This window comes from Vidua chalybeata, chromosome 1 (assembly GCF_026979565.1).
Source record: "Vidua chalybeata isolate OUT-0048 chromosome 1, bVidCha1 merged haplotype, whole genome shotgun sequence".
In the NCBI taxonomy this organism is placed as follows: domain Eukaryota; kingdom Metazoa; phylum Chordata; class Aves; order Passeriformes; family Viduidae; genus Vidua; species Vidua chalybeata.
The window spans coordinates 111353459-111376867 of NC_071530.1; the positions used below are offsets into that span (position 1 = coordinate 111353459).

Genomic DNA, 23409 nt, shown 5'->3' on the forward strand with positions numbered 1-23409 from the left:
CTGAACTAATGAAACTAATAGCATTGACCCTACTTTGTTGGTGGGAGAATATACTTTTGGTGGAACAATGCATGGAGGGAGATGTATCATCTCTAAAATTCAGTCACTGTCTCTTATCTCCTAAATCAGAGAGCTGTTAGTCTGGCTTTCAATGAGAAGCAGTTATTACCTCGTTCATTCTTTTTCTTTGTGCATCCTCTCATTTCTTGTACTTTTGGTCACCTATGTGTGTTGCACTCTGGCATCCTCCCACCTAGCAAAGAGGCTGAAAAGGCTTTCTCTACCCCTTCCTGAAGGAGTGTGCCTTCCTGCTCCTTTGGAAGGAACATCTGAAGTTCTGCCAGTCCAAGCTTCTGCTTAAAGCTGGGCCCTGACCAACTTGGTAGAACTCTGGACTGGATGTTCTTCAGAGGTTCCTTCCCTATCAAAACAGAAAATGTTCCAGTCCAAGCAGATGCAATGAGTTTGTCAGAAATTCTTGTTTCAGGGAGGTCCAGTCATACCAGCTCTGGGATAATGGACTGTGTTGCTCTTCAACAGATCAGTGAAAACCTGTGGTTGCTTTCTAATGAAAAGTTTACTCTTCATTGCAAGATGAATCTGCAGTTTTCACCTGTGATCGTAGAGTTAATAGGTTTCTTATCACTATGCATTGCAGGGTAATTTATAACCTCTTTTTGCTGTGTAGTAGCAGTCAGGATGACTTACATGTTGGCAGCTCATGTGGCACAGAACTGTTTTTCCTCTTAATCATGCTTTGAGTAAATTCTGCTTAGTCTATACCACATGTGATATGTGGGAATATTACTTGATTAATGCTATTTGCCTAGTGTATGACTCACCAACAGTGATTGAATTTTGATGCTGGGTATTTTCCTATTTCAGCCTTTGCTAGGCGTGTGGGGTTTTATTCAGTTTTCCACTTAATTGTGGGACTAAAATGGGGTCAGTCAGTTTACCTATGTTTCCTTTTTTGATTGAATTTTTTCATTTCCTGTCCCATTAATCAGGATAACTGACTGGGGGAAAGAAATCCAAAACAACACCTCCATGTTTTAATTGTTTCAACCAAAATGTTCCTGTGCATTCCACGTGGCAGACATGCTTTTCCAGGTGTTGTCCTATTTGTCAATCTCTTCATAATGGTGCCAGCCACAACCCTTAAAAACTTAGACTATTGCTAAAAATTGAATTTTGGCCTTGTGCATTTTCATTTAAAAGAAGGATCTTGGGAAAAATATCCAAAAGGTTTGTGTATGTCAAGCAAAATCCAGAGTCTTGCAAAAGATGTGCAGTAGTTCAGCATCCTAAACTTGAGAAATCACTTTATAGGGTGCACAGACTGAGATTACTACACCTGTTGCTGCTTTGGGTTGGTCTGACTTCAGTGATGTCTGGTGGTTTTCTCAAGGGAACTCTACATTATCATCAAAATAATCTTCTCCACTAGACATAATGTCATCAGTATGATCCTGATTGATTTTCTTCAAATGTACTTGCGCTGGCATCTTGCAGTTAGAATATGGCACACAACTGGGAGAAAGTGAAAAGGCTTAGAGAGAAAGGGGATTTGTTTTGGTTTTAACAATTTTTTTTTATGAAGAAGGAAACATACTCAGCAAACTAATTGGTAGCTTTTTGGTGAACAAGAATGATAAAATCATAGAATCACTTAGGTTGAAAGGGATCTTTAAGATCATCCGGTCACACCATTAACCAAAATCAAAACCAGCACTGCCATGTCTACCACTAAACCATGTCCCCAAGTGCCATGTCTGCATGTCTTTTAAATACCTCCAGGGCTGAGGATTCCACCACTTTACTGGCAGCTATTCAAATGGTTGACCACCCTTTCAGTGAAGAAAGTCTTCCTAATACCTGATGTAAATCTCTCTTGGCATAACGTTAGGCCATTTCCTCTCATGCTGTCATTTGTTACCTGGGAGAAGAGGTCAACCCATGCCTGGTTACAAACCCCTTCTAGGCAGTTGTAGAGAGCAAGAAGGTTCCTCACGAGCCTCCTTTTCTCCAGGCTAAAGAACCCCAGCTCCTCTTCATCAGCTCCATTGCCCTTCTCTGGGCCGCTCCAGCACCTCAGTGTCTTTCTTGGAGTGAGGGGCCCAGAAGTGGACTTGAGATGCAGCCTCACCAGTGCTGGGTACAAAGAGATGATCCCTTCCTTGGTCCTGCTGGACCACACTATTGCTGATACAGGCCAGGATGCCACTGGCCTTCTTGGCCACCTGAAGGGGACACGCCGGCTCATGTCCTGTTGGCTGTTGACCACCACCCCCAGGTCCTTTTCCTCTGAGCCTCTTTCCAGCCACTCTTCCCCCAGCCTGTGGTGCTGCTCGGGGTTGTTGTGACCCAGGTGCAGGACCCAGCACCTGGCTTGATTGAACCTCACACCATTGGCCTCAGCCCATTGATCCAGCCTGTCCAGATCCCCATGCAGAGCCTTCCTGCCCTCCAGCAGATCAACACTCCCACCCAACTTGGTGTTGTCTGCAAACTCACTGAGGGTTGACTGGATCCAGATTATTGATAAAGATATTAAACAGGACTCGCCCAAATACTGAGCCTTAGGGAACACCACTGGTGTCTGGCCAGTCAAGTGGATCCAGTCAAGTCAAATCCACCAAGTGGATTTAACTCCATTCAGCATTCACATCATTCAAAGAGAAACATACCCATGGAAACTCCCAGTTTATCACGAGCACTGAAGAATCAAAATTATTCTTCCAAGAGCCCAAGTGGCTAAATAGAATATCTTATTCTGTCAGAGAAATGCCTGATATTTTGTTGTACACTTAGAAATTGGGTCATAAATGTTGTATTTGAGAAGCAACTTTCCAGATCTTCAGACTCTCTGTCCTTTGAATTCCCAAAGAAAATTACAGTTTTGTTGTTTAGATGTAACTCCCTCCTTGTCCCAGAAGAACCAGAAAAACAAGGGATTAACACCCTGTCTTACAGTCCAGACACAGTAAATGCTCCATAGTCTCCAAGGCTTTCTTCTATTGCGTGTGGTGTAGAACTGTGAGATTCTTGCTCAACAGAGGCTGGATTTTTTAGTCTGTAGTTCTGTTGTACTAGTGAGGTTTTATTTCGGTGTAATTTCATTCTTACAGGTGAATATTTTTCTCTATAAATAATGCTCATCATTTCAGTGTATTGTTACCATAAAATATAATACACTCTTTATTGGCTTCTCATAAAATTCTGAATATATTTTTACTTGCCAAAACTAGCAAGGCCCTTTTTGTTAGTCCAAAGTATCTTTGGCATTCCCTTCTTACGCACACACTTAAGACTGTGAGCCAGATCTAATCTCTGTTAAATCTGTATAAATGAAGAATAACTCCATTGTTAGTGGAATTTAATCTGCATTGTTATTTTCAGAAGGGATTGGGGCTTCTTATTGGTTTGTATTTTCTAAATATCAATATCAAGCTATTCGATCTGATTATTTGTGTAGCTGTTTATTGCCAAGAAAAAATCTGAGGACCAGAAAGAAAGCAAACAAGCAAAACAAATCAGAAAATCAGTAAAATCCAAACCAAAAGAACTGAGCCTGTTTGGAAAGTTAATTGTCAATTATCTATTTTATGATATTTTTTAAATGTAACACTCTGCTGTACCTTCATCCCTTGTTGGAAGGACAAAGGAGAAAGGGAGTGAGATTGTTGGAAGACCTGATTCTTGCTCTGATAAGTCTTAAGCTGTTTGTCAGAAAGGTTCAAACCTGCTGTGAAGCCAAGAGTGACTGTGTTTGCTGGCTTAACATTAGCATTTTGTAAGAATTCCATGTTCTGCAGGTACTGTTGTTGGAGTTAATGAGAGCACTGCTTTCTCCTGGCCTACATGCAACAGATGTGGCAATGGAAAGTTGGAAGTGTGTCCCCAGGACAGGTGAGAGTCAGCATGCTCCAGAGCACTCCAGGTGTTTTGTAGATGTAGCCATAACAGCAATAGGTGATGCAATGATTCCTGCAGGCACAGGCTGCACTTTGCTCCTTCCTAGAGCTAAGACGTAGTATTTTTATTGCTGATGAACTGATAAAACCTGCAAGGTTACATTAATATATGAAGAAAGGTACAAGTAGATATGAAATAGTTTGATTTTTGCAGTTATTACTTGTTTTTTAAACCAATCTTGCTTATAAAGGTTTCATAGCCCACTGCATTATAATATTGCTTTTAATAAATATGCCCATAAACCACAGGTCTGATTTTAAGTTCCTCATTTTTATACTGGACTATGATCTGTGCTACGATTTATCTAAGTATGAAAGAATTGCATTTCAGACCTATTAAATTTGTCACCTTTCTAAAAAGGATGTTGAATAATTCTGGCAGTATGTTTGTCCTGAATGTGAGGACTGATCCTACAGGACGTGTTGCCACCTGAAATGCTGAACCTGTGTCACACTGACACAATTTTGGAAAGCCTCCCCTGCAGCTGCCTAGACAGCTTGTGCTTGCAGAGTGTGAGACCTGGTGGAATAAAAGCCCAAGGGATAAGAGCAGTCAGAGGGAGGGAGGGAGGGAGGGAGGAAGGGAGGGAGGGAGGGAGGGAGGGAGGGAGGGAGGGAGGGAGGAAGGAAGGAAGGAAGGAAGGAAGGAAGGAAGGAAGGAAGGAAGGAAGGAAGGAAGGAAGGAAGGAAGGAAGGAAGGAAGGAAGGAAGGAAGGAAGGAAGGAAGGAAGGAAGGAAGGAAGGAAGGAAGGAAGGAAGGAAGGAAGGAAGGAAGGAAGGAAGGAAGGAAGGAAGGAAGGAAGGAAGGAAGGAAGGAAGGAAGGAAGGAAGGAAGGAAGGAAGGAAGGAAGGAAGGAAGGAAGGAAGGAAGGAAGGAAGGAAGGAAGGAAGGAAGGAAGGAAGGAAGGAAGGAAGGAAGGAAGGAAGGAAGGAAGGAAGGAAGGAAGGAAGGGGTTTATTCTACTGAAAAAGCTTATAAAAATCGTAAGTTGTGTTGTTCTTACTGAAATAGATTATATTTTCCTAAAGATGAGAGAGATTCGCCCTTTTTGCTTTGTTGTACAAAAAAAAAGGGCTGAAAATCAAAACCAGGTGTCCTGTATTATGCTGTCATGCAAAAAATAAGGATGTGTCTATATTCACATGGTAGTGTAGTCCAATTAAAAAAGTATCTCACCTGTGAAGGACACTTTTGCTTCATTTGGAGAACAAATGAAGTATCAATATTTGTTTAAGAAGTGCTTCCAACAAGCACTTAGAGCTGAGCTTAATTTTGTGCATGACTTAAGAGTGCACTGAAAACATTGAACATTTGCTGAATGAGGGCCTAAGTCAATAATTCACTTTGGCCAAATCTATACTACACATTTTCTTTTGCCATAACTTTTAGGAGGTTATGAGATTAATATTTGCTTAAGTGGGATGACTATAAATAGCAACCTCTCTCCATGCTGCCAGAAATTATAAAAGGAAGATCCTTTTGCCAGAAGAGTTTAGGTCCTCCAGGAGAGTTACAGCCAACAGACGAGTTCTATTTGCTATTATCAACTGAATCTCTACCAGGGCTTTGTTACTAAAAGTCTACCAGCAAAGTATTTTAGAGAATACTTTAATTGGGGGTTTATTTATTTTGATTTGTGACTGATGGCTTGTTTGTTTATTTGTTTTTCCATCTGCGTGTTTCAGAGAATTGCTATATTGCAACCAGTGCTCTGATATTGTCACAACACCAGTTTTGAAAATGCAGCTGGAAGTCTTCTTGAGTTGTCCATCCCGATCTCAAAGCACGGTAAAAGTAAAGGTATGGCATGAAATAAGCACTGGTGTATTGGGTGCAGTTAGGCTAGATGTGTAGACACATAGGTATTCTAAGCCACACTTCTGTGAACAGTTCTGTCAGAAGACAAATTAAAATATGTAAGACTATCCCATAATTTAATCTAATACTAAGCTTGTGTTTTATTGGGCTAAGAACCCAGTTCTCAGATCTTGCTCAAATAATGCAGTCATTGAGTTCACCCTGAGGTTTGCAAACTGTTCTATGGCCCAGATGAAGGAATTTGTTAGGTTGGGCCTTTGGAAACCTCAGTCTACACAGTCTAAAAGGAATTTGTATCTTTAGACTTCCATTCTGAACGTCTTTTGTGTCACCTTTCCTCTGCTTTCTTGGCCAGAGAAACAAAACTGTTTGATATTAAAATGATAAATCTTTGTTCTATATGACTACAAACAGAACGTCTTTGCACACTTAAGAGTTTTGTCATGAACAAAACCTGTGAATTTTGTCATTCCAGCTGTTGCAAAGGACAATCTCTTCTCTCCTGATGTCTTCTGCCAGTGAGGATGGGGTAGGTATAATGAATGCTGACCAAAGAAAGTTAAACTACAGAACTTAACGTAAAGGCAAAGTACCAATGTGTTGGCAGGTCAGCCATGATTTGTGGTGGCAGGGTCTTGAAAATCTCTTGAAAGTGATGGAGGTTCTAACTTTCCAGGCAGTTCACTTCAGAACTGCACTAGGAGTGGTAAGAGATTTCACTACAAGTTGAAATGATTTTTTTTTTCCCCCATGTCCAGGCTGTGATTTGAGAGGGCTGTGTCCTTTGGCAATCCCACCTTCCAGCTGCTGATACCCTGCCATCTCATCAGACTCACACCCTCCTTTTCAGAAGGGGGATGCAGCAGATGGGCTCTGTAACTTCAGCTCAGCTGTGGATCTGCAGACCTACTTGCAAAGAGCACTCAGAGCTGCCACAGGCAGTACTGGGCTTGACTCCATTCTCTGGCTGAGGATCCAAAGACAGCAAAGATACCCTCCAAGCATCCCACCTTTTGGGTCTTCTAAATCCTATAAATCACAACCACTTTGTAACAGCACAACACTGAAAGTACTGGCAGGTGGAAATAGTAAAAGAATTTGCAAAATGCATGCAAGATATTATTTCATAATTGTATGAATGAAACACACATGAGCTATGGAGATCCATGGGCTAAAGTACAGTTTATGTAATCGTGAAGTAGTTATTCCTTTAATCTGAGATATCAGAAGAACCCTGACACTTGGCACAGTGACCCAGATTTATCGTGGGTGAGGGAGGCACCTGGGTAGGTGCCTGGCTGGCATTGGCTGCTGGATGGTCGGCAGCCTTCAGAAAGTAATTAAGTCCAATTAGGATTCCAAGATTTTCCCTCTCCCTTGCATGTGGATGGGAGCAAAGGTCAGTTTGTTGTCTTGTTTAATCATCCCAGTTAAATATCTTCAGTTAGTTGATATGTGCTGGGGCCAGTTTGCTTTCCCTGTCTTACAAGTTTTCCAGTATTTTCCTATTACGTGCTCCATGCTTTTAGTGGGATTTGTGGGTAATATTTAAAATGGAAAGTTACTCTGAAATAATAAATTATTTTTTTATACTGGAGGAGGGTGTATATTTAATTTAAGCAAAGAGATACAAGATATTTCCAAAATGTATTTGCTCCCTTAATAGCAGTCAAGTCTTGCTGAGTTTTACAGTATGTGTCTGGTTTGGTTACAGACTGGCAAAACATAGTTCTTTTTCGAGTTATTGGAATTCAAACGACCTCTTTTTCATGTATCAATGTGTATAATGCCAGTATTTAGAAGTCTGGCAACTCAGATTTTTTTTTTCTTCCCTGGCTGAAACACAGGGATAAAGATTAGTCACAAGAAATACCACTTGAGGTGGCATTTTTTTGCCAGTGCTGCTAAAGTTTCTAAGGGTGTAGCTTTGTAATCAATTCTTTTGGCAGGGAGGTTGGTTTTAGCCATCACTGGCCCTGGCTACTTGTTCTTCACCTTGTGGCAGCCCTTCTGTTATACCAGTAGAGTTGTTTGTGCAGCTGCACGGTGAACTGGACTGCAGAACCGGTCTGGGGGAAAAATAATCCAGGAAAAAAAAAAAAAGAAAAAAAGATTGTTTATACCTTGAACCAGGCAACGCCATGGGTATCACATAGCTGGACAGAAGCACAGCACAGATGAAGGCAGGGGCACAGTCAGAGGCTTGTTGTAGGCAAGGCCTATTAAGGAAAGAAATGGATGTGAATCTGCCACCTGAGATACCCTCTCAAGTGAAATATCAGCTATGAGTGTTACCAGTTCTTGTGTTATCCTCTTAGTGCAGGCATGCCAGCCTTGCATCCCTCTCCTCCACACAGAACACAGCCTCTGCAAATTCGCTCAGGCACAACTCGTGGGTTAAATGCCGGTCAGATCATTAAACAGGAGGGACTGAGCTGGTGCTGGTGGTGGTAATGCATGAACAACAAAAGGTTAAAAGGGGGGAGAGGGAGGAGAGTAAGAAGGGTTACAAAATGTTTTTTCCTTTAGTGGATCAGTTAGCACAGGTAATCAATGTATAGTATGTATATACGCATTGCCAGCACGCATGAAAGCCTGCAAGTGTCAGAAAGGAAGATAAAGGGAGCTTGTGTAGGTTATGCTTCAGCAAAACTGAGTTCAAAGTCACAGTAACTTTTTTATTTTTTAAACAGTTCATTTTTAAAGCCTGGTAGGGCAGCAACTGAGACAGGAGTGTGATCTAATTACTGAAAATCTAATATATTCATGCTTTCCATTAGTTCTAATGCACTTTCCTAGTCCTTTAAAAAAATTGTCTGTTGGAAGAGGATCCTGCATGCTGCATCTTCCCAGCTGAATGCTGCCTAGAACAGAACGTCCAGCACTGTTTGTTTTACTCACCATGCTTTTATTTCTGCAGACTTACGAGGTGCAGAGCGTGCTGGGAAAGGAGGTGGGGTTATTGAACTGCTACGTCCACTCCATAACCAGTCACCCCAACTGTGTTGCGCTGGAGGAAATTGTTCTTCTGGAAGCTGCAGCAAGACAGAGTTGAACTCTAGTCAGCTATTATGGTATCTGTGGACTTTGTAATGCGATTATCTGTTAACTAGTGCCACAGATAATGTATAATGCAAGTGTGATAAGCATTAAGATAGTTTATTAAAACTGTGATTTATAAAGCACATTGTGCTAACACTGAAAAAAGATCTATATATTGTTCAGCTTTCTCAACTCTCCTTTTTCTGATCAGTGCAGAATCTAAGAATACAGTTCTTTGTTGTGTTTGCTGTTATGTAATGTAAAACATCTTTTTCTGTACGTTTTGAATGGTTGTGATTTATTTTTATTTTTAATATTACTGTATTTATTATGTGTCAATTGAAAAAAATTTACTGATATTTTTGAAATAAATACCTTGCTATGGCAGTTGGTTTAAGCTGAGTTTTATCAGTATATCCCAGACCTGCTGCAAAACGCTGTGTGTTATGTGAATTCTGAGTTATCACTTTGCAATAGTTGTTATAAAGACAGAGATTTGGACACATATAAAATTAATGTTTTACAGCTAATTGGTCTCTTAGCATAGAAGTTGTGTGTTATCTGTAGCTCCCCACAAAGCGGGTGTTTCACTGTAGTTTCTTTTATGGGTAAGCAGCAAACTGCATCACCAGTAGGCCACACAACTACCCCGACCCAGACTGTGGAGACTACAGATCAGATAAATGCCAAAATCTTCCTCTGAGGGCATTGCAAGAGTTAATTTAAGAATTAGAGACTGTGTGATTTTTTTTCCCCCTTACTCTTTCACAGTGTTTAAAAGCCCCTTACAAGTCAGAGGAGGAGGAACGAGTGGTTTTAGCACAGGTCCCATATGTGATTAACCAGCAGAGAAGGAACAGCAAACTTGCCACACTGGTCATTTCTGCAGCTCAGGCCAATAGTGAAAAGTCTTATGGATGTCACAATTACTAAATAAATGACCCAGCTTTTGAATGCCCTTTTTTTCCCCACCACCTCCAAGCATTTCAGTCTCTTACCTGCCTCCCTGTAAGGAAAAAAGAGATGACAGCCCATTCCTGTGTAGAGGTCTGTATGTGAGATTGGGGTTGCCCCTTCAAAACCATTTAAGACTTGAGTCTCTGGAAAAACTGGAGGTGCTTGTTGTGTCAGGCCATTTTTCTGCCAGTGCCCTAGAGATGCTGTAGGTGCTCTAACACTGCACTACTGAAATTTAGACAAGTTGCCCCGATGAGCAGCAGCGTTGCCGCTCTGTCACTAGCAAGGATCAGTGAAAGTCTTTGTGACCACTGACTCTGTGATGAGCAGCAGTTGCCCACTCTCACTTTCACTAGCCAGGATTAGTGAAAGTGTCCAGCTCCTGCAGTGGGCTGAAGCCTGAGGGTGCATCAACACCTCTGAGACTCACTACTGAGGTGAGCTCTGGTCCCTGCTATGGAACATGTTAGTGTAGGTGCAACTTTGCATTATCTAGAATGGAAACCCCTTGGAAGTTTTTTTTAACAGGAATATTAACTAGTGGTATTCTTTTAATGGTGTTCTTCTAGTCCTATGCACTTTTTTTTTTGTTTTGTTTTGTTTTTTTTAAGATATAAAATATGGTATTTCTGGCAGAGTCCTGCTCACAGAGCATTCTCTCTTGATGTGCAGCTGCTCGGTCCCACCAGCGCCACGGCAACCCCTGACTCAGCACTCCGGCCCAGCGATGCGGCTCCGGGGGGAGCAGACTTCGCAGCCACCGCGGCCAAGGGGTCTCACGGTTGTTCCCACCCCTGCATCGCTCTCTGGATGCTTCGGGAAGTAACGCAGGGGCCCTCGCCCCGCGCTTGCCCTCACCTCCCCTCTCGGCCCACGGGACCCCCTCGCCGTGTTCCCCGCCCGTGTTCAGCCCCCTCCCGGGCAGCACAGCATTTCCCGCCGCCAGCCGGTTGCTGTCACGACACAGAGCAAACGAGAGCAGGGTTGATTTAAAATGCTTTTCTTTATTCTTAGAAATGCTGTAAAAATTGATATAAAAGGTTGAGCATGCTCAGTCTTTTTTTTTTTTTTTTTCAATCCTACTGTCTAAAATACATGGGATTTTGAATCATTTTAACAGATGTACCATAGCTGCATCGGTATGAGTAAAATGTAGAAAAGACGAAAACTACCATTACAAAAATAATTTAAGGGGAGAGAAGAAAAAAAAATAATATATTTAGCTTTTTTTTCCCTTTTTCGCAAGTTTCGCGGTGAAAGACCCAGGCATCGCTCCACGTCGCTGCCGCATTCCAAGCGCGGCCGCGGGCCGGCAGGTCCCGCCGCGGCTCCGCGCCTCATGCCGCGCCCGGCCCGGCCCGGGGCGCCGCGGCACGGCCCGACAAGGCTCGGCACGGCCCTCTGAGGTATTTATCCACCGTCTCCCGGAGTCCGTCTCTCCGTCCCGCTCCCCCCCGGTTACCGGCAGTCGGTGCCCGAGCCGGGCTGCAGGAAAGAAGCGCTGGGCAGCTGCTTGAAGAAGTGCCGGAGGCTGGTCAAGTCCCGGGTGAGCTGCTCGATCTTCTTGTGCAGCTTCTCGTTCTCGGCCGAAAGCTCCAGCAGCTTCTGCTGCATCTCCTGGTTGCGCCGCTTCGCCTTGTCGCGGCTCTTGCGCACGGCGATGTTGTTGCGCTCCCGGCGCTGCCGGTACTCGGGGCTAAACCTGTCCACGCACTTCTTGCCGCCCCGCTCCTTGCCCCCGGCGGCGGCGGGCGGCGGGACGCCCTGCGCCGGCCCGGGCACGGCGGCGGCGGCGGGGCCCGGCGAGCGGGTGCTGCAGCTGGAGGGGGAGCTGCTGCCCGGCGGCTCGGGGGACGTGGGCGGCGTGGGCTGCCCGCTCAGGTTCATGATGGTCTGGGCGCAGGTGGCGATTTGCGAGGGCAGCAGAGAGGAGGAGAGGTCGCTGTCGCTCCAGTCCGGCTCCTGCTTCAGAGCGCCGCGGGAGGAGAAGGAGGAGGAGGAAGAGGAGGAGGAGGAGGAGGAGGCGGTGCGGGGCTCGGAGCCCAGCAGGGTGGTCATGGCAGCGCCGAGGTCCTTGGCGGGGTCGCGGCCGGCGCCGCCGCCCGGTGGCAAGTACTCGCCGTATTCCCCGCCCCGCTCGGGCTTGTGGTTGCTGTTGAAGAGGTCGGCGAAGAGCTCGTCGTTGCAGAGCTCCAGGTTGGGCACGGCAGACATGGAGTCAATGTAGGAGCTGAAGTCGATGGCGCTCTCGTCCTCGTACATGGCCGGGGCGGCGGCGCTCAGCTCCGCCAGGTTGGTGCCGCTGCCCCCCAGGCCGCCCCCCGCCTCCTCGCCGCTCATCCCGCAGCCGCCGCGGGCCCCCGGCTTGCAGGCGGGACCCGGCCCGCCGCCGCTGCCCACCTTGGCGTCGTAGAAGTTGGCGGGCTCCAGGCACCAGCTCTTATAACATGCCGGGGAGTCCAGGCTGTAGAGAGCGGCGGCGCTCATCGGCGAGCGGGACGCGGCGCCGCACGGCCGCGGCGCGGGGGCTCCGGAGCGCGGGCACCAGACGCCGCTCCGCGACGGTCGCAGCTCCAGCCTCTGTCACGGGCAGGTGGGAGCGGGGCTGCTGCTGCCGCTGTTCACACCGCTGCCGCTGCTACTGCTCGGTGGCACCGGCGCTGCCGCTGTAGCCCCGCCGTCGCCTCCCCGAGGGGGCCGATCCGGGCTCGGGTCACGCCGTGAGCAGCGGTAGGAGGCGGGGATGGGACAAGGCGTCTCAGGACCTGGGAGTGAAACGCCCGCTCGGTCCCTTCTTATACGGCGCGGGCCCCGCCTCCTGCCCCAATGACGGGGAACGACTGTTCCCGGCACCCCCGGGGACCCGGGGGCGGGAGCGGGTGGGGTGCGCGGCCGCGGAGGCAGGGCTGCCGCCGCAGCGAGCTGCCACCTCCCGGCGGAGGGTGGCCGCGGTCCGAGGTGCCCCCACCACGGGCATGGGACGGTGCGGGAGCCTTTCGGGCGCCTGTTGCTCTCCCCGCACCGTCCCGTCCCCGGGGAGCGCCGCCCCGACGCCGGTACCGGCACCCCATTCCCCCGGCTGAGTGTTGGCTTTCCCGCGCGGGCCAGCGGAAAAAACTGGCTGAAAACGCTGATTTTACCCCGCCACCGCCACCAGCACCATGCTGCATCCCCCCACGCGCTTCCCCAGCGGCGCCTGGGATGGAGCGATACGGGGAAGATGCTGCCTGCCCCACGCGTGTCTCTGTGTATCACCCGAGCGCCCTCCGGAGGCTCATCTCCCTTCGCTGGAGCACGGGCAGCTTCCCTCGAGGAGGATGTAAATCCGCCGCTGAGGGGAGAGGGTGGCCACTTGGATTTCTTCTGGCAGGACCCTCTGGTGGGACAGGGGTCTCTGAGGCATCTTTAGCTGCCTCACGCTGTCTGCATGAAGTTATGCGTCTTAAAACTTTACATTAAGTTATTATACATGTTGTTGACCCCTGCCACTCCTTGCATCCCACAAACTACTACTACTAAATTGGCAAGTACCAGGAAACTGAAAATACTTTCAGCTAAAAGATAAGTTTTCTAGTTCCACAATAATTTCTAAAACCCTGGCTCCACCCCCAGGTGCTCCACTGACTGAATTAGTAAAGAAACGCACAACAAAACGCCCTTAAATTTACTTAAAAAAAAAAAAAAAAAAGTTATTTATTTATCTTCCAGAAGACCCTTCTATATTTAAGATAGGACTATCCCAGGCGCCGACTTTCCAGCCCAGCACCCAGCTGACGCTGCTGGCATGGAGCTGTGCCCTGCGGAGCGCAGAGCCACTCGCCCGGAGGTGGCTTTCTGGGGACCGTGGGTACGTGCCGGTCATGCCGGGCCTGCTGCCCCTCTCCGGGCAGGGCTCCATCTGCCGCCACCGCAGCTGTTGCAGGACCGCAGCTGTTTATCACAGGGGTGTGTATTTTAACATAAGTAGCTGGAACAAGACTGGTACATGCTCTCCCTTTGGATGTAAACTCCACGTGGGAAGGTTTGTGGGATCAGGGCAAGTGTGCAGTGCCTGGCAGGTGAGGTTTTACATCTGGCAGCTAAGGTTTCGCTTGGAGAGGCTTTGCTTTTAACTCTAGCGCTGCCAGACATATCATGTTTAAATTAACTTGATTTCCTTTCTCATCAGAGAATTGATCACAGAACCTCTATCTACACACAACCTCCATCTACACCAGCATTAACCACTGAACTTGACAGTGACACAAGAAATGGTTGCTTTTGTTTTTTCCACATTGTCAAAGAAATAATATGCCCCAAACAATTTTGCATGTTATTTTTTGCCTTCTATATACTCCAGACCTTCGCTGGGGTCTGTTCATGATGCACAGCTCTGCACCACCCATCCCTGGCCTGTTCCCTGTCACCTATCCAGCAGGGAACATGGTGCTCCTGGACCCTTTTACTCTGTATGAAATGTAGAGTGTGTGCATGAGACATGGGAAGGTAGTTAGAAATGAGATGCAGTCTGATGTCTGCTATCTCTCCCCTTGCTCTGCTGGAAGGAGTGAGATCTCACCCATTGTAGCCATAAAATTATGATTTGTCTTGGAAAGCACTCATTTAACTGTTTGCATGCAGAGCTGTGTTACACTTCCAGCTCACCGCAGTCCTTACCCCAAAGGTCAGCCAGCATTGGCATGCCACTGTGCCAGCCTGAACATGCCTATTTAATGCCCATCATGTGTTACTCCAAAAAAGACACCTAATTCCCAGCCAGGTCACCCGACCCCCACTGGGCACCTTGCCTCCTGGCAATTACATTCTCAAAATCCCTCAATAGAAGGCACAGAACTGCTGTGTAAACCTCAATATAAGCCATCTGTGTCACATCTAAGCCCCACCACAGAGGGTGCAGCATTGCCTGCAGGGTCTTCAGGACCTGGAGGTGTGTTCAGAACTTGTGGTTGGACCTGTCAATGCCTGTCCCACAAACCCAAGCAGCAGGAGCCACCCCCTGGAGGGTGAGTTGGTTGGGTTTGTTGCTGAGCCTGGGATGTGTGATTTCAGGAGAATGTTTGAGGGGGTTCTCCCACATGCCATGCAGGATGTGAAACCCTGGGGTGCTGCAGCACCTGCAGCGAAGCATCCAGGAGCATGTAAGCAAGTGATACCTGGCACTTAGCAAAGCAGTATACTGGAGGCAGGATGACATCCATGCTCTGCTGTTTCCTGGGGTGGATTTGTCTGGCATCTCAGCAGCTGAATCTGTTCCCATCTGCATATGTAATTTCATGAGCAGAGAAGTACAGACAAGCCCTTGGTTTCCCTCATCTGTCCTGCTGAGTACCTGACCCACCGAGTCATGGCTTGTCTCTGGGATCCAGTAATTTTAAACAGCAGTAAGAAGCAGGTGATCATCTGAATGTCAGAATAAATTCTTTAAAACTTGCTTGAGGTTCATGCTCCAAATCAAGGAAAGTATTTAAACCTGGCAAGAAAGGACAAGGAACTTTTCTCTAAGAAGCAGAAAAAAGACAAAACTTAAACTTACTCTGGACTGCTGGCTGTGAATCTGAGAAACACCAGGACCCTGACCCCTTCAGGGACAGCAGTTAAATCACACTGTTTTCTGACTGGCTTTTCCTCATGAATAGAGGACAGGCCACTCAGGGAAGGTAAGGAAAAAGGGAAATGTCTCAGCATGCTCACCTCCAGCAACCCAGCCAGGCATGCAGGACTTTTTGGGACAGTGGGACTGGGAGTGTGGCAAGGTTGTGTCTGGGATGCCTAAGGAGCCCTTCTCTGCTTTTGATGCTACGGACTTGAGACAGCACCAGCAGGACCTCAGGTCCTGGAGGATTCATGGATGAAGACCAAGCTGATAAGGGGGAAAAAGATGAATGACTGGTTTGCTGGGTTTCTCCTCCCTGCAAGAAGCAGCAGGAGTGCAAGTATCCTTTCATTCATCAGCTGGAAGCCAGCAATGGCACATGGGGGCTGACAAGGGAATGGGACCTGAGAAGAGTCAAAAAACCTGCCTGCACACTCCTAGGGAGGAACAGTACCTGCCTGAGGTTGGTGGTGGCTCTTGTCAGCCAGCACGGTGACTGCTGGACAGCCCCTCGCTGCCACCTCTGTCAGGGCTCGTGTCTCTCCCTTGTCCTCAAGCACTGTCACAGCATTTTGCTTGTCACTTGTACATCATTGCACTGTCCATGTACAAGTACATCACTTGTACATCATTGCACTGTCCATGTACAAGTACATCACTTGTACATCATTGCACTGATCCTGCCTGTGGCCTCCCTACTCTTAGCAGCTGAAGAACTTGATGATAATTGAAAGGATTTTTCCTTTTAGCTCGTTTAGTTGAAGCTCTGTGTTTTGTCTTGCTGCAGGCAAATTTAAGCCCCAGCGGTGTCAGCCCAGGCTGGGTTTGTCCAGCTGCACCTGTGGCTGCTGAGCTGCTGAATAAGATCGTCCACATACCAGGGTCCCAAAAGGCCAAGTGCTACTGCAGCAAAATGCCTCAGAACCTGTGCTCCTTGTTTTCTCACACTCCTTGGTGGATACTCAGAACTTTTTCCTGATACAGGTTTTGCATGAATCTCCATTCATATGATCAAATTGACAGCTACATCTTCTGTGTAATCGAATTAAATCTTGTGTGCTATAATTTACTGTGTAATGGACAAGTAGAGTCAGTGTTTCCTTTTTCTATCCATCAAAAATATGAAGAAAAACCCCACCCTGTAAATAATGTGGAAACTGCAACCCAAACTTTTCCAGTCCCTTATGGCCACTCCTTCATGTTATCAGAATGGTTTGGGTTGGAAGGGACCTTAATGATCATCTAGTTCCGACCCTCCTGCCATGGGTCGGGACAACTTCCACTAGCTCAGGTTGCTCAGAGCCTTGAGCACTTCCAGGGATGGAGCATCCACACCTTTTCTGTTCCTGTGTCTCATCACTTTCACAGGGAAAAGTGATTCCTCCTAGTATCTAATATAAACCTAACCACTTTCAGTTTGAAACCATTCCTCCTCGTCCTGTCACTACAGACCTTGATAAAAAGTCCCTCTCAGTCTTTCCTGCAAGCTCCCTTTAGGTACTGAAAGGCCACAATGGGGTCTCTCCAGAACCTTCTTTGCCCTAGGCTGAACAACCTCTCAGCCTGCCTTCACTGAAGAGTGCTTCAACTCTCTGATCATCTCTGTGGCCCAAAAAACTTCCCAACCTTTTTGCAACAAGAAAATAACCTTCTAAACACCCTATTCTGGACACATCTATCTTTGACATAAGGCGTGTATCTTTGGTAGTTTTGCTACAAGACCAGTGACACCATTTGGTGCTGTGAGTCTCTGCCAGGGTGTGAGCTTTCTGCATAGGTGCCATTTCTTACAGGCAGCATAACTTAAAAATTAAAATTTTGAAGCCCATGTAATTTCCAAATGAGGCACAGTATTAATAAAGTGACTCGGCAGACCCTCAGCCTCAGGGGAAAAAAAGTTTTAAAGCAGAGGTAATAAATCCTTATCCTTGATTTTGAAAAACAAGACTTTTGGGCAGAAGTGTCTCTCTCTATATATAGATGCTTACTTTTGGAAGCAGCTGGCCCAGCCTGTAAGTGTGAGACCAGAAGAGCTGTAGGAAATTCCTTATTCCATACCTGAATATGAGCCCAATTCATTGTTTTTGTGGAAAGCTCATACCCTCCTTCCTGTGCCCAAATGTGTGCTGGTGCTGTATCACCTCTCAGCCACAGAGACCTCAAGAGAACATTTAACCTGGGGGGCAGTGGTGGGGACTAAGGGGGAAAATCTTGAGCACAAGAAGCAGCATGCAGAAACCTCTCTATCAGCTGGGAAAGGAGGCAGTAGGCGGCAGTTCCAGAGTTTTCCTCTGGATTCAGCAGTACTGTTATTCTTAGCTAGAGGGAAATTATAAGATTGGCAGGGATGGTAAGGATTAGCTGAAACATGACATCATTCTATACTCTAAGAAAAATCTAGTGAGAATATATGCTAATGTTTTACATAACTTTTTAGCTGCAACTAATGTGCTTCCAGATATAGTGCCCATCCATCTGATTATTTAATCTGAGAAGGAAATACTCTGCCGTGCTTGTGAATAGTTCCCAAGTTTTATTTTGCATCATGAGACCTGATGTGGTCTCTAACTCTGATCTTCACATCATCTTAACTCTTTTCCAAATAAACCCGCCCCATAAAGCACCGAGCCCAGCAACCTGAGGTTTTGCATTGTACCTTCCTTGCTGCTTCACAGGCTGGCTCCAGCCTTTCCACTCAGCTGCTGCATCTTACTGAGAGCAGCCAGGCCTGGCAACAGCAGCTGCCATTCACTTGTGTTGGAGGTTATTTCCAGGACCATTCATGGTGAAAGCTCCCTAAAGAAAGTTAGGGAAACTCCGCTTGCTGTGCACAGGATGTGTCTCTGTGTTGAAGACCCAGCAGCCTCGTGCTTTGTGCCTCAGCTGACACATGAGCTAGACAAACACATGACTAATAAGGGCTGATGTAGCTGAGGCTTCTCACTACTGTGTTTATTCTAGGGCCAAAATGGAGCTTTTAACTATTTAAATTGTCATGAACGCGTTCTGAGCCCGTGTCACTTTTGCCTGTCTCACAGGCTTTCACCCCCAGCCTGAGGGCTGTTCCCCGTGGACCTCAGGGGGCAGAGAGCGCTGGGTGGTGACCCCTCGCTCCCTCCCCTAGGAAGGGCCAGGCTGCACTCTAACTACCCTTCCCAAAGGCCAAGGAGGGAGGCCTGCTGTGCACAAACATCTGCTGTTGCTGAGGTTATCAAAAATCCTACGAGAAGAGCCTCGTTAAAGTATAAACCTAAACTCTGTCCTCTGCAGTGCAGGTCAAAGTACCCAGTAACTATCTGAGGTATGTGCCAGAAGTGCTATTAAACACCTCGTACACCCAGCCACTTAATTTCCAAATGTCCCCTGCCTTTTCATGTTGCCTTTTTTATTGTGCTTTAAACTTTCTCATATTTGTAGAGTGACAGCATGAAAGCCAGGGTACCTCACCTGACCAAGTTTTAGTCATAAGATTGCAGTCCTAATTGTTAGCAGAGATCAAAAGAACAAAACACCATGACATCTTACTGAAGTGTATATAAGCACAGACTGTATCAAACTCTTTTATAAAAACATCTCCACCTCACTGTCAACTAATTATCATCTCTATAAATGGGTAAATTTGGAAGCTTTTTGTGGTTAAGTGCCCTAAATTAACTTTTTAAATGAGGTATACAGCTGAAAGTTTAGTTTTAATTTTCAATGTTTCCTCTACAAAAAATACATGGAATAATATTTTTAATTAATAAACTGATAAAAATGTCTTGAATTTCTTGTTTTATAACACTATTGACACAAACCATTGAGTATGTTTATTAAGAAGAAAGATAACAAATAGTAATTGTTCCTGGAAATTATTTGAAACAGAAAAGCTCCCTCCCCATTCTTTAGGCCTCAGCAATCTTCCTCATTGTTTTTCATGGAGTTGTATCCAGAAGGCAGACTTCTTTACTCTCCAGCTGACGATTCATTTGAGACTTGTGCCAGCAGCACACATGGCCCTCAGTGAGACCAGAACTGCCCCAGTGCCACAGAGGCAGGAAGGAAATCTTGTAGGCAGTGAAAGGGCAAAGACTCATTTTTATTACACCCTTTATGATGATTATTAAAAGCCTCAATGAAATCTATATCTACAGTAAATCTGGGTAATGAGCAACAGTAGTGTTTGAGAGAATTATCTTTCTCCCTCACTGCCCTTGCTGCAGTTCAAGCTCAGCTGGGAGTTCAGCCCCACAGAGCTGCTCCTCAATCCCCCCAGAGAGACCTGGAAAGTGAGAAAACTCAGGGGCTGGGATCAAGACAGGTAATATGTTAAAGCAAAAGCTGTGCACACAAGCAAAACAAAACAAGGAATTAATTCACCACTTTCCACTGGCAGGCTGGTGGCTAGCCCTCCCCAGGAAAGCTGGGATGATGGTGACTTGGGAAGACAAACACCATCATTCTGAACATCTCCCCCTCCGTTCTCCTTCTTCCCCCAGTTCTACATGCTGAGCAGGACACCCTATGGTATGTGATAGCCCTTGGGTCAGTTGGAGTTCAGCCATCCTGGCTGTGCACCCCTGGACTCCTCACGGTGTCAGGCAGAAGAAGCCTTGCCTCTGTGCACACCCTGCTCAGCAATAATGAAACAGCCCTGTGTTATCAACAATTTCAACAGCACAAATCCAAACCACAGCCCCACTCCAGCTACTCTGAAGAAAATGAACTCAATCCCAGCCAAACCCAGCACACCTGAGAACTGGCTGCTGGAGACAAAGAGTCACATCTGGCACAACCTCCAGAGTTTGGCATAAGCAAATTCCAAAGTGCAGTAGACATTCCTGTGCTGCGCTGCAGTTATGGCAAGAAGCTTACCGTGCTCAACTCTGTCGGCAGTGACTACTTCTGGCTTGGGACAAACAATAATTTGGAAATAACACAGTGTGAGCAGTGCAGACTTTCAAAGGACAAAGATAACAGGGTATAACCTCTAATTGCTAAAAACAGTTTCATCTCACTATCCAGTAATGAAGAAGCTGTTCAGGTACTTTAGGTGTTATCGAGAGCTAAGAGCCATTTTCTGTTTCATTTCACCATGTGGTCCACTGATACTCCTCATATGAAAATCTTCCAGTTTTAACTACAAATAATGTGTGGCTGCAGAATGGGTTCAGTTGATTGTCATCAAGGTCTCTGCAAAAGAAAAGCACAGACTCACTACACCACTGCACTGATGCCCACAAGTTTGTGGAGTATGAATTTGTGCTTTCCACTGAGGGATCTGAGTGCTTTTCAAATAAATCTTTAAGCTCTATAGCCTTTCCAGTTCTTTCCACATTGATTTTAAAACAAAGAAAATAAAGCTGCTTTGTTATGGAACCACACACAAGAAAAATAATTTTAAAAAAGAAACAAAAATCACTATTTGAATACAGCTTTAATACAAAAAGTTTATTTTCTCTATTAGTCAAGTTAACTGGTGATAAAAATAGTTAAGAGTTTTTTTCCTTTTTGGCCTTAAAATTCTGATCTGGTTGCAGCTGTGTTTTAGGGTACAGGTCCCCTTGGCAGACAGAGTTGTAGATGGCAGTTCCTCACATCCAGGGTTCCCATCCTTCCCAGACTCTGCCAAGAATATTGGGGTCTGTTGCTTGATCGATGAGACATCTCACTTGGGCCTCCTCTGAAAGTCCATCCTCTGGCTCTTTGGCTCTGATATCATGATTAGAGTTACCACGAGCCACAGCTGCAAAATCATTATAAGCAGGCGACCACTCGTGGCCCAGACGCAGCTCATCGCTGAAATTGAGAACACAAAAATAATCTCTTACTAAAAGAAACAAGCAAAAAATCCCAGATGGATTTTTAAATACAAAACAGCACTTGAAAAATAAAGCTTGAATTGAGATCAAGATGTGGAGGCTGCCCAAGAGCTGTGGAAGGCTTGGCCAGTGAAGACTGGTGGTTTCAGGCGTCCTTTACTAGTGGGTATTTACCATGAATATGCCAATCTTGTCAAAGGTCTCCAGCTGAAAGAAGGATGCAGCAGCTCACATCCAAGCTGTTGATCTCTTTACCTGTTCTCCTGATTTGTGCCTATAATAAGTATTTTGCTGCCTCTTCCAGTTCAGCCTTGACCGCAAAAGGGACTCCTCCCAAGTCCTGCACTTTTCAATATTTGTATGGTTTTAAAACAGGCTTGCTTTCTTTGCCCTGATTAATCCAAAATTACTTTTTAAGAGAGGAGGGAAGGGATTAATTGTACTTTTAACTGAACTTAAAAGACATTCTGGCTTGAGCTAGACTTGACTAGACTGACATAAATAACCTGAGAATGAAACCAGATTTGAATTGGATGTTTCTCATAAGCAGGTTTCCTCCATGCCTCCCCTACAGCTGGTACAGGTTCCATTTCAAGCAATCCTCCATCAGAAGCATATATTAATTTAAATATTATCCCTACCCTAAAAGCAGTGGAGACTGCTTTAAAGAACAGTAGGACTGAGGAGTATGAAATTAAGCAGCCTGACAGGGAGGGGAGGCATGTGTTGCCAGGAGCAGTAAAACTGCTCAGAAGGCCTGAGCTGGAGCAAGAAAACTCACAGGATAATATCTGGTGTTTTGGCTGGCAGGGTGATTCAGAGAGCTTGTACGTGGACCAAAATGATTCTGACAGAAGGTTTGCTGAAATTTTGCCCTGTCTGTCTCTTCTCTTTTCCTAGCCTCCATTCTATCCAAAGGGAGCAAAATCTGACTCAGGAGCCTTCCAAAGTTCTTAGTGGAGCAGTTTAAAGAAAAAGAAGAGCATCTTACCAAGTGATTATTGCTGGATTGGCACCTGTAAGCTTTCTTCTGACATAGTTGACCTTTTGTAAAGGGTACCAGTTTACTTCAGATGTGTTTATTTCCTTAATCCATGTGCCTCCTTTTTTCAGCTGTCTTTGTTCAAAGTTCTAAGGAGAAAATATATTTGTCCTATTTATCATAAATCACACACTTGAAAAAGGCTTTTAAGCTGCAGATCATATCAAGTCAAGCCAGTATCTTAACTGCAAATGCAGTGGAGGACAAAGCAGTGAGATAATATCTAACTTGCCAATGACTTTAATTTACAATTGAAGTTGCTGAAGTGCAACTAGTTTCAGATTTTTTTTTTTTTGTCTGCAACTATTACTTTGATATATACAGTGCTGTTATGTAAATTTAAGAGGTTGAATGTAGAAAGTTGAAAATATTTATGCTGGTGCCATAAGTGGCATAACATGATCAGGAGTTACCCATGTCTTTAGGATTATCATGAAAGATAAAGAACAGTAGACTGATAACACAGACAAACACTACTATTTTTTGTGCATCAATACAGAATTCTGTCCCTTTAAATACTTTTAAGTTCAGTTTCTCTGAGAAGTTAATAAAACAAAGAAAGATAAAAGGAGTACTGAGAGTGAGCCTCAAGGAATACTTCCTTTTTCATCAGTTTTATTCTTATTACAGTTTAAGAAATTTCACATGAAGAAAAATGAAAGAGGACAAAACCCCACCTTCCAGTCCAAAGAAGGCTCTTTTACAAATACATCCATGGTGCTGATGAGGAGGTCTGGATCTGAACGATAAGCCCGCAGGGCATGCACCATCACGCTGTAAATGAGTCCCCACTCTTTCACTGGCATCATCAGATTAACAAACTGGCGAGTCAGGCGAAAGGGCATCAACTCTGGCACAATCAAAAACTAGCCAAGGGGAAGGACAGTCAAAAGAAAACAAGAAGTAAGAAGCCTTGGAACTGAAGGATTAGATGGGAATATTTTATTCTTTTTAAGCTTTGAAACCCTCTTTGTCACTGCACTGAAAATAACGTGCAAAAGTAGAACTGAACCGAGTTGTGACATCAAAGCTCTAGTCATGAGTATTCAGTGATAGTGGTTGAAACCACGGTTGAACCATGTAAAACACCACCATGTTGACTCTGTGGAGTTCTATAGCTCACTGCTTGTCTGAGAATATCTGGACTCAGATATTTTATTCAATTGACTTGAAATAAC

General features: G+C 45.5%; 3 protein-coding genes and 1 long non-coding RNA gene across 5 annotated transcripts in view; 1 reads left to right on the forward strand and 3 right to left on the reverse strand.

The window, feature by feature from the left end:
• Positions 1 to 9225, forward strand: part of SPIDR (scaffold protein involved in DNA repair) — a 195817-nt gene extending 186592 nt beyond the window's left edge. Inside the window, exons 17-20 of one of the 2 annotated variants that reach the window (XM_053938390.1) lie at positions 3819 to 3912; positions 5664 to 5778; positions 6272 to 6325; positions 8717 to 9225. In XM_053938390.1, coding sequence (XP_053794365.1) covers positions 3819 to 3912; positions 5664 to 5778; positions 6272 to 6325; positions 8717 to 8851 — 398 coding nt within the window. In that variant the 3' untranslated portion in view covers positions 8852 to 9225. Of the gene's footprint in view, positions 1 to 3818; positions 3913 to 5663; positions 5779 to 6271; positions 6326 to 8716 lie in introns of those variants that run through there. The other variant, XR_008429959.1, reaches the window with a different exon arrangement.
• LOC128785682 (uncharacterized) lies at positions 3919 to 10104 on the reverse strand. The gene is made up of 5 exons (XR_008429987.1): positions 9837 to 10104; positions 8698 to 8831; positions 8092 to 8237; positions 7920 to 8015; positions 3919 to 4066 (listed from the first exon to the last, which is right to left on the reverse strand). It is a non-coding gene; the product is annotated as an uncharacterized LOC128785682 (long non-coding RNA).
• A 675-nt stretch (positions 10105 to 10779) lies between these two features.
• Positions 10780 to 12547, reverse strand: CEBPD (CCAAT enhancer binding protein delta). Its single transcript, XM_053938405.1, has one exon. It carries the CDS (start codon positions 12280 to 12282, stop codon positions 11254 to 11256), a length of 1029 nt encoding a protein of 342 aa, XP_053794380.1. The 5' UTR covers positions 12283 to 12547; the 3' UTR covers positions 10780 to 11253.
• Positions 12548 to 20797: 8250 nt separating this feature from the next.
• PRKDC (protein kinase, DNA-activated, catalytic subunit) overlaps positions 20798 to 23409 on the reverse strand; it is an 81601-nt gene continuing 78989 nt past the window's right edge. Inside the window, exons 84-86 of the mRNA XM_053952824.1 lie at positions 22909 to 23097; positions 22181 to 22320; positions 20798 to 21166 (exon numbers count right to left, since the gene is read on the reverse strand). Coding sequence (XP_053808799.1) covers positions 20962 to 21166; positions 22181 to 22320; positions 22909 to 23097 — 534 coding nt within the window. The 3' untranslated portion in view covers positions 20798 to 20961. The remainder of the gene's footprint in view (positions 21167 to 22180; positions 22321 to 22908; positions 23098 to 23409) is intronic.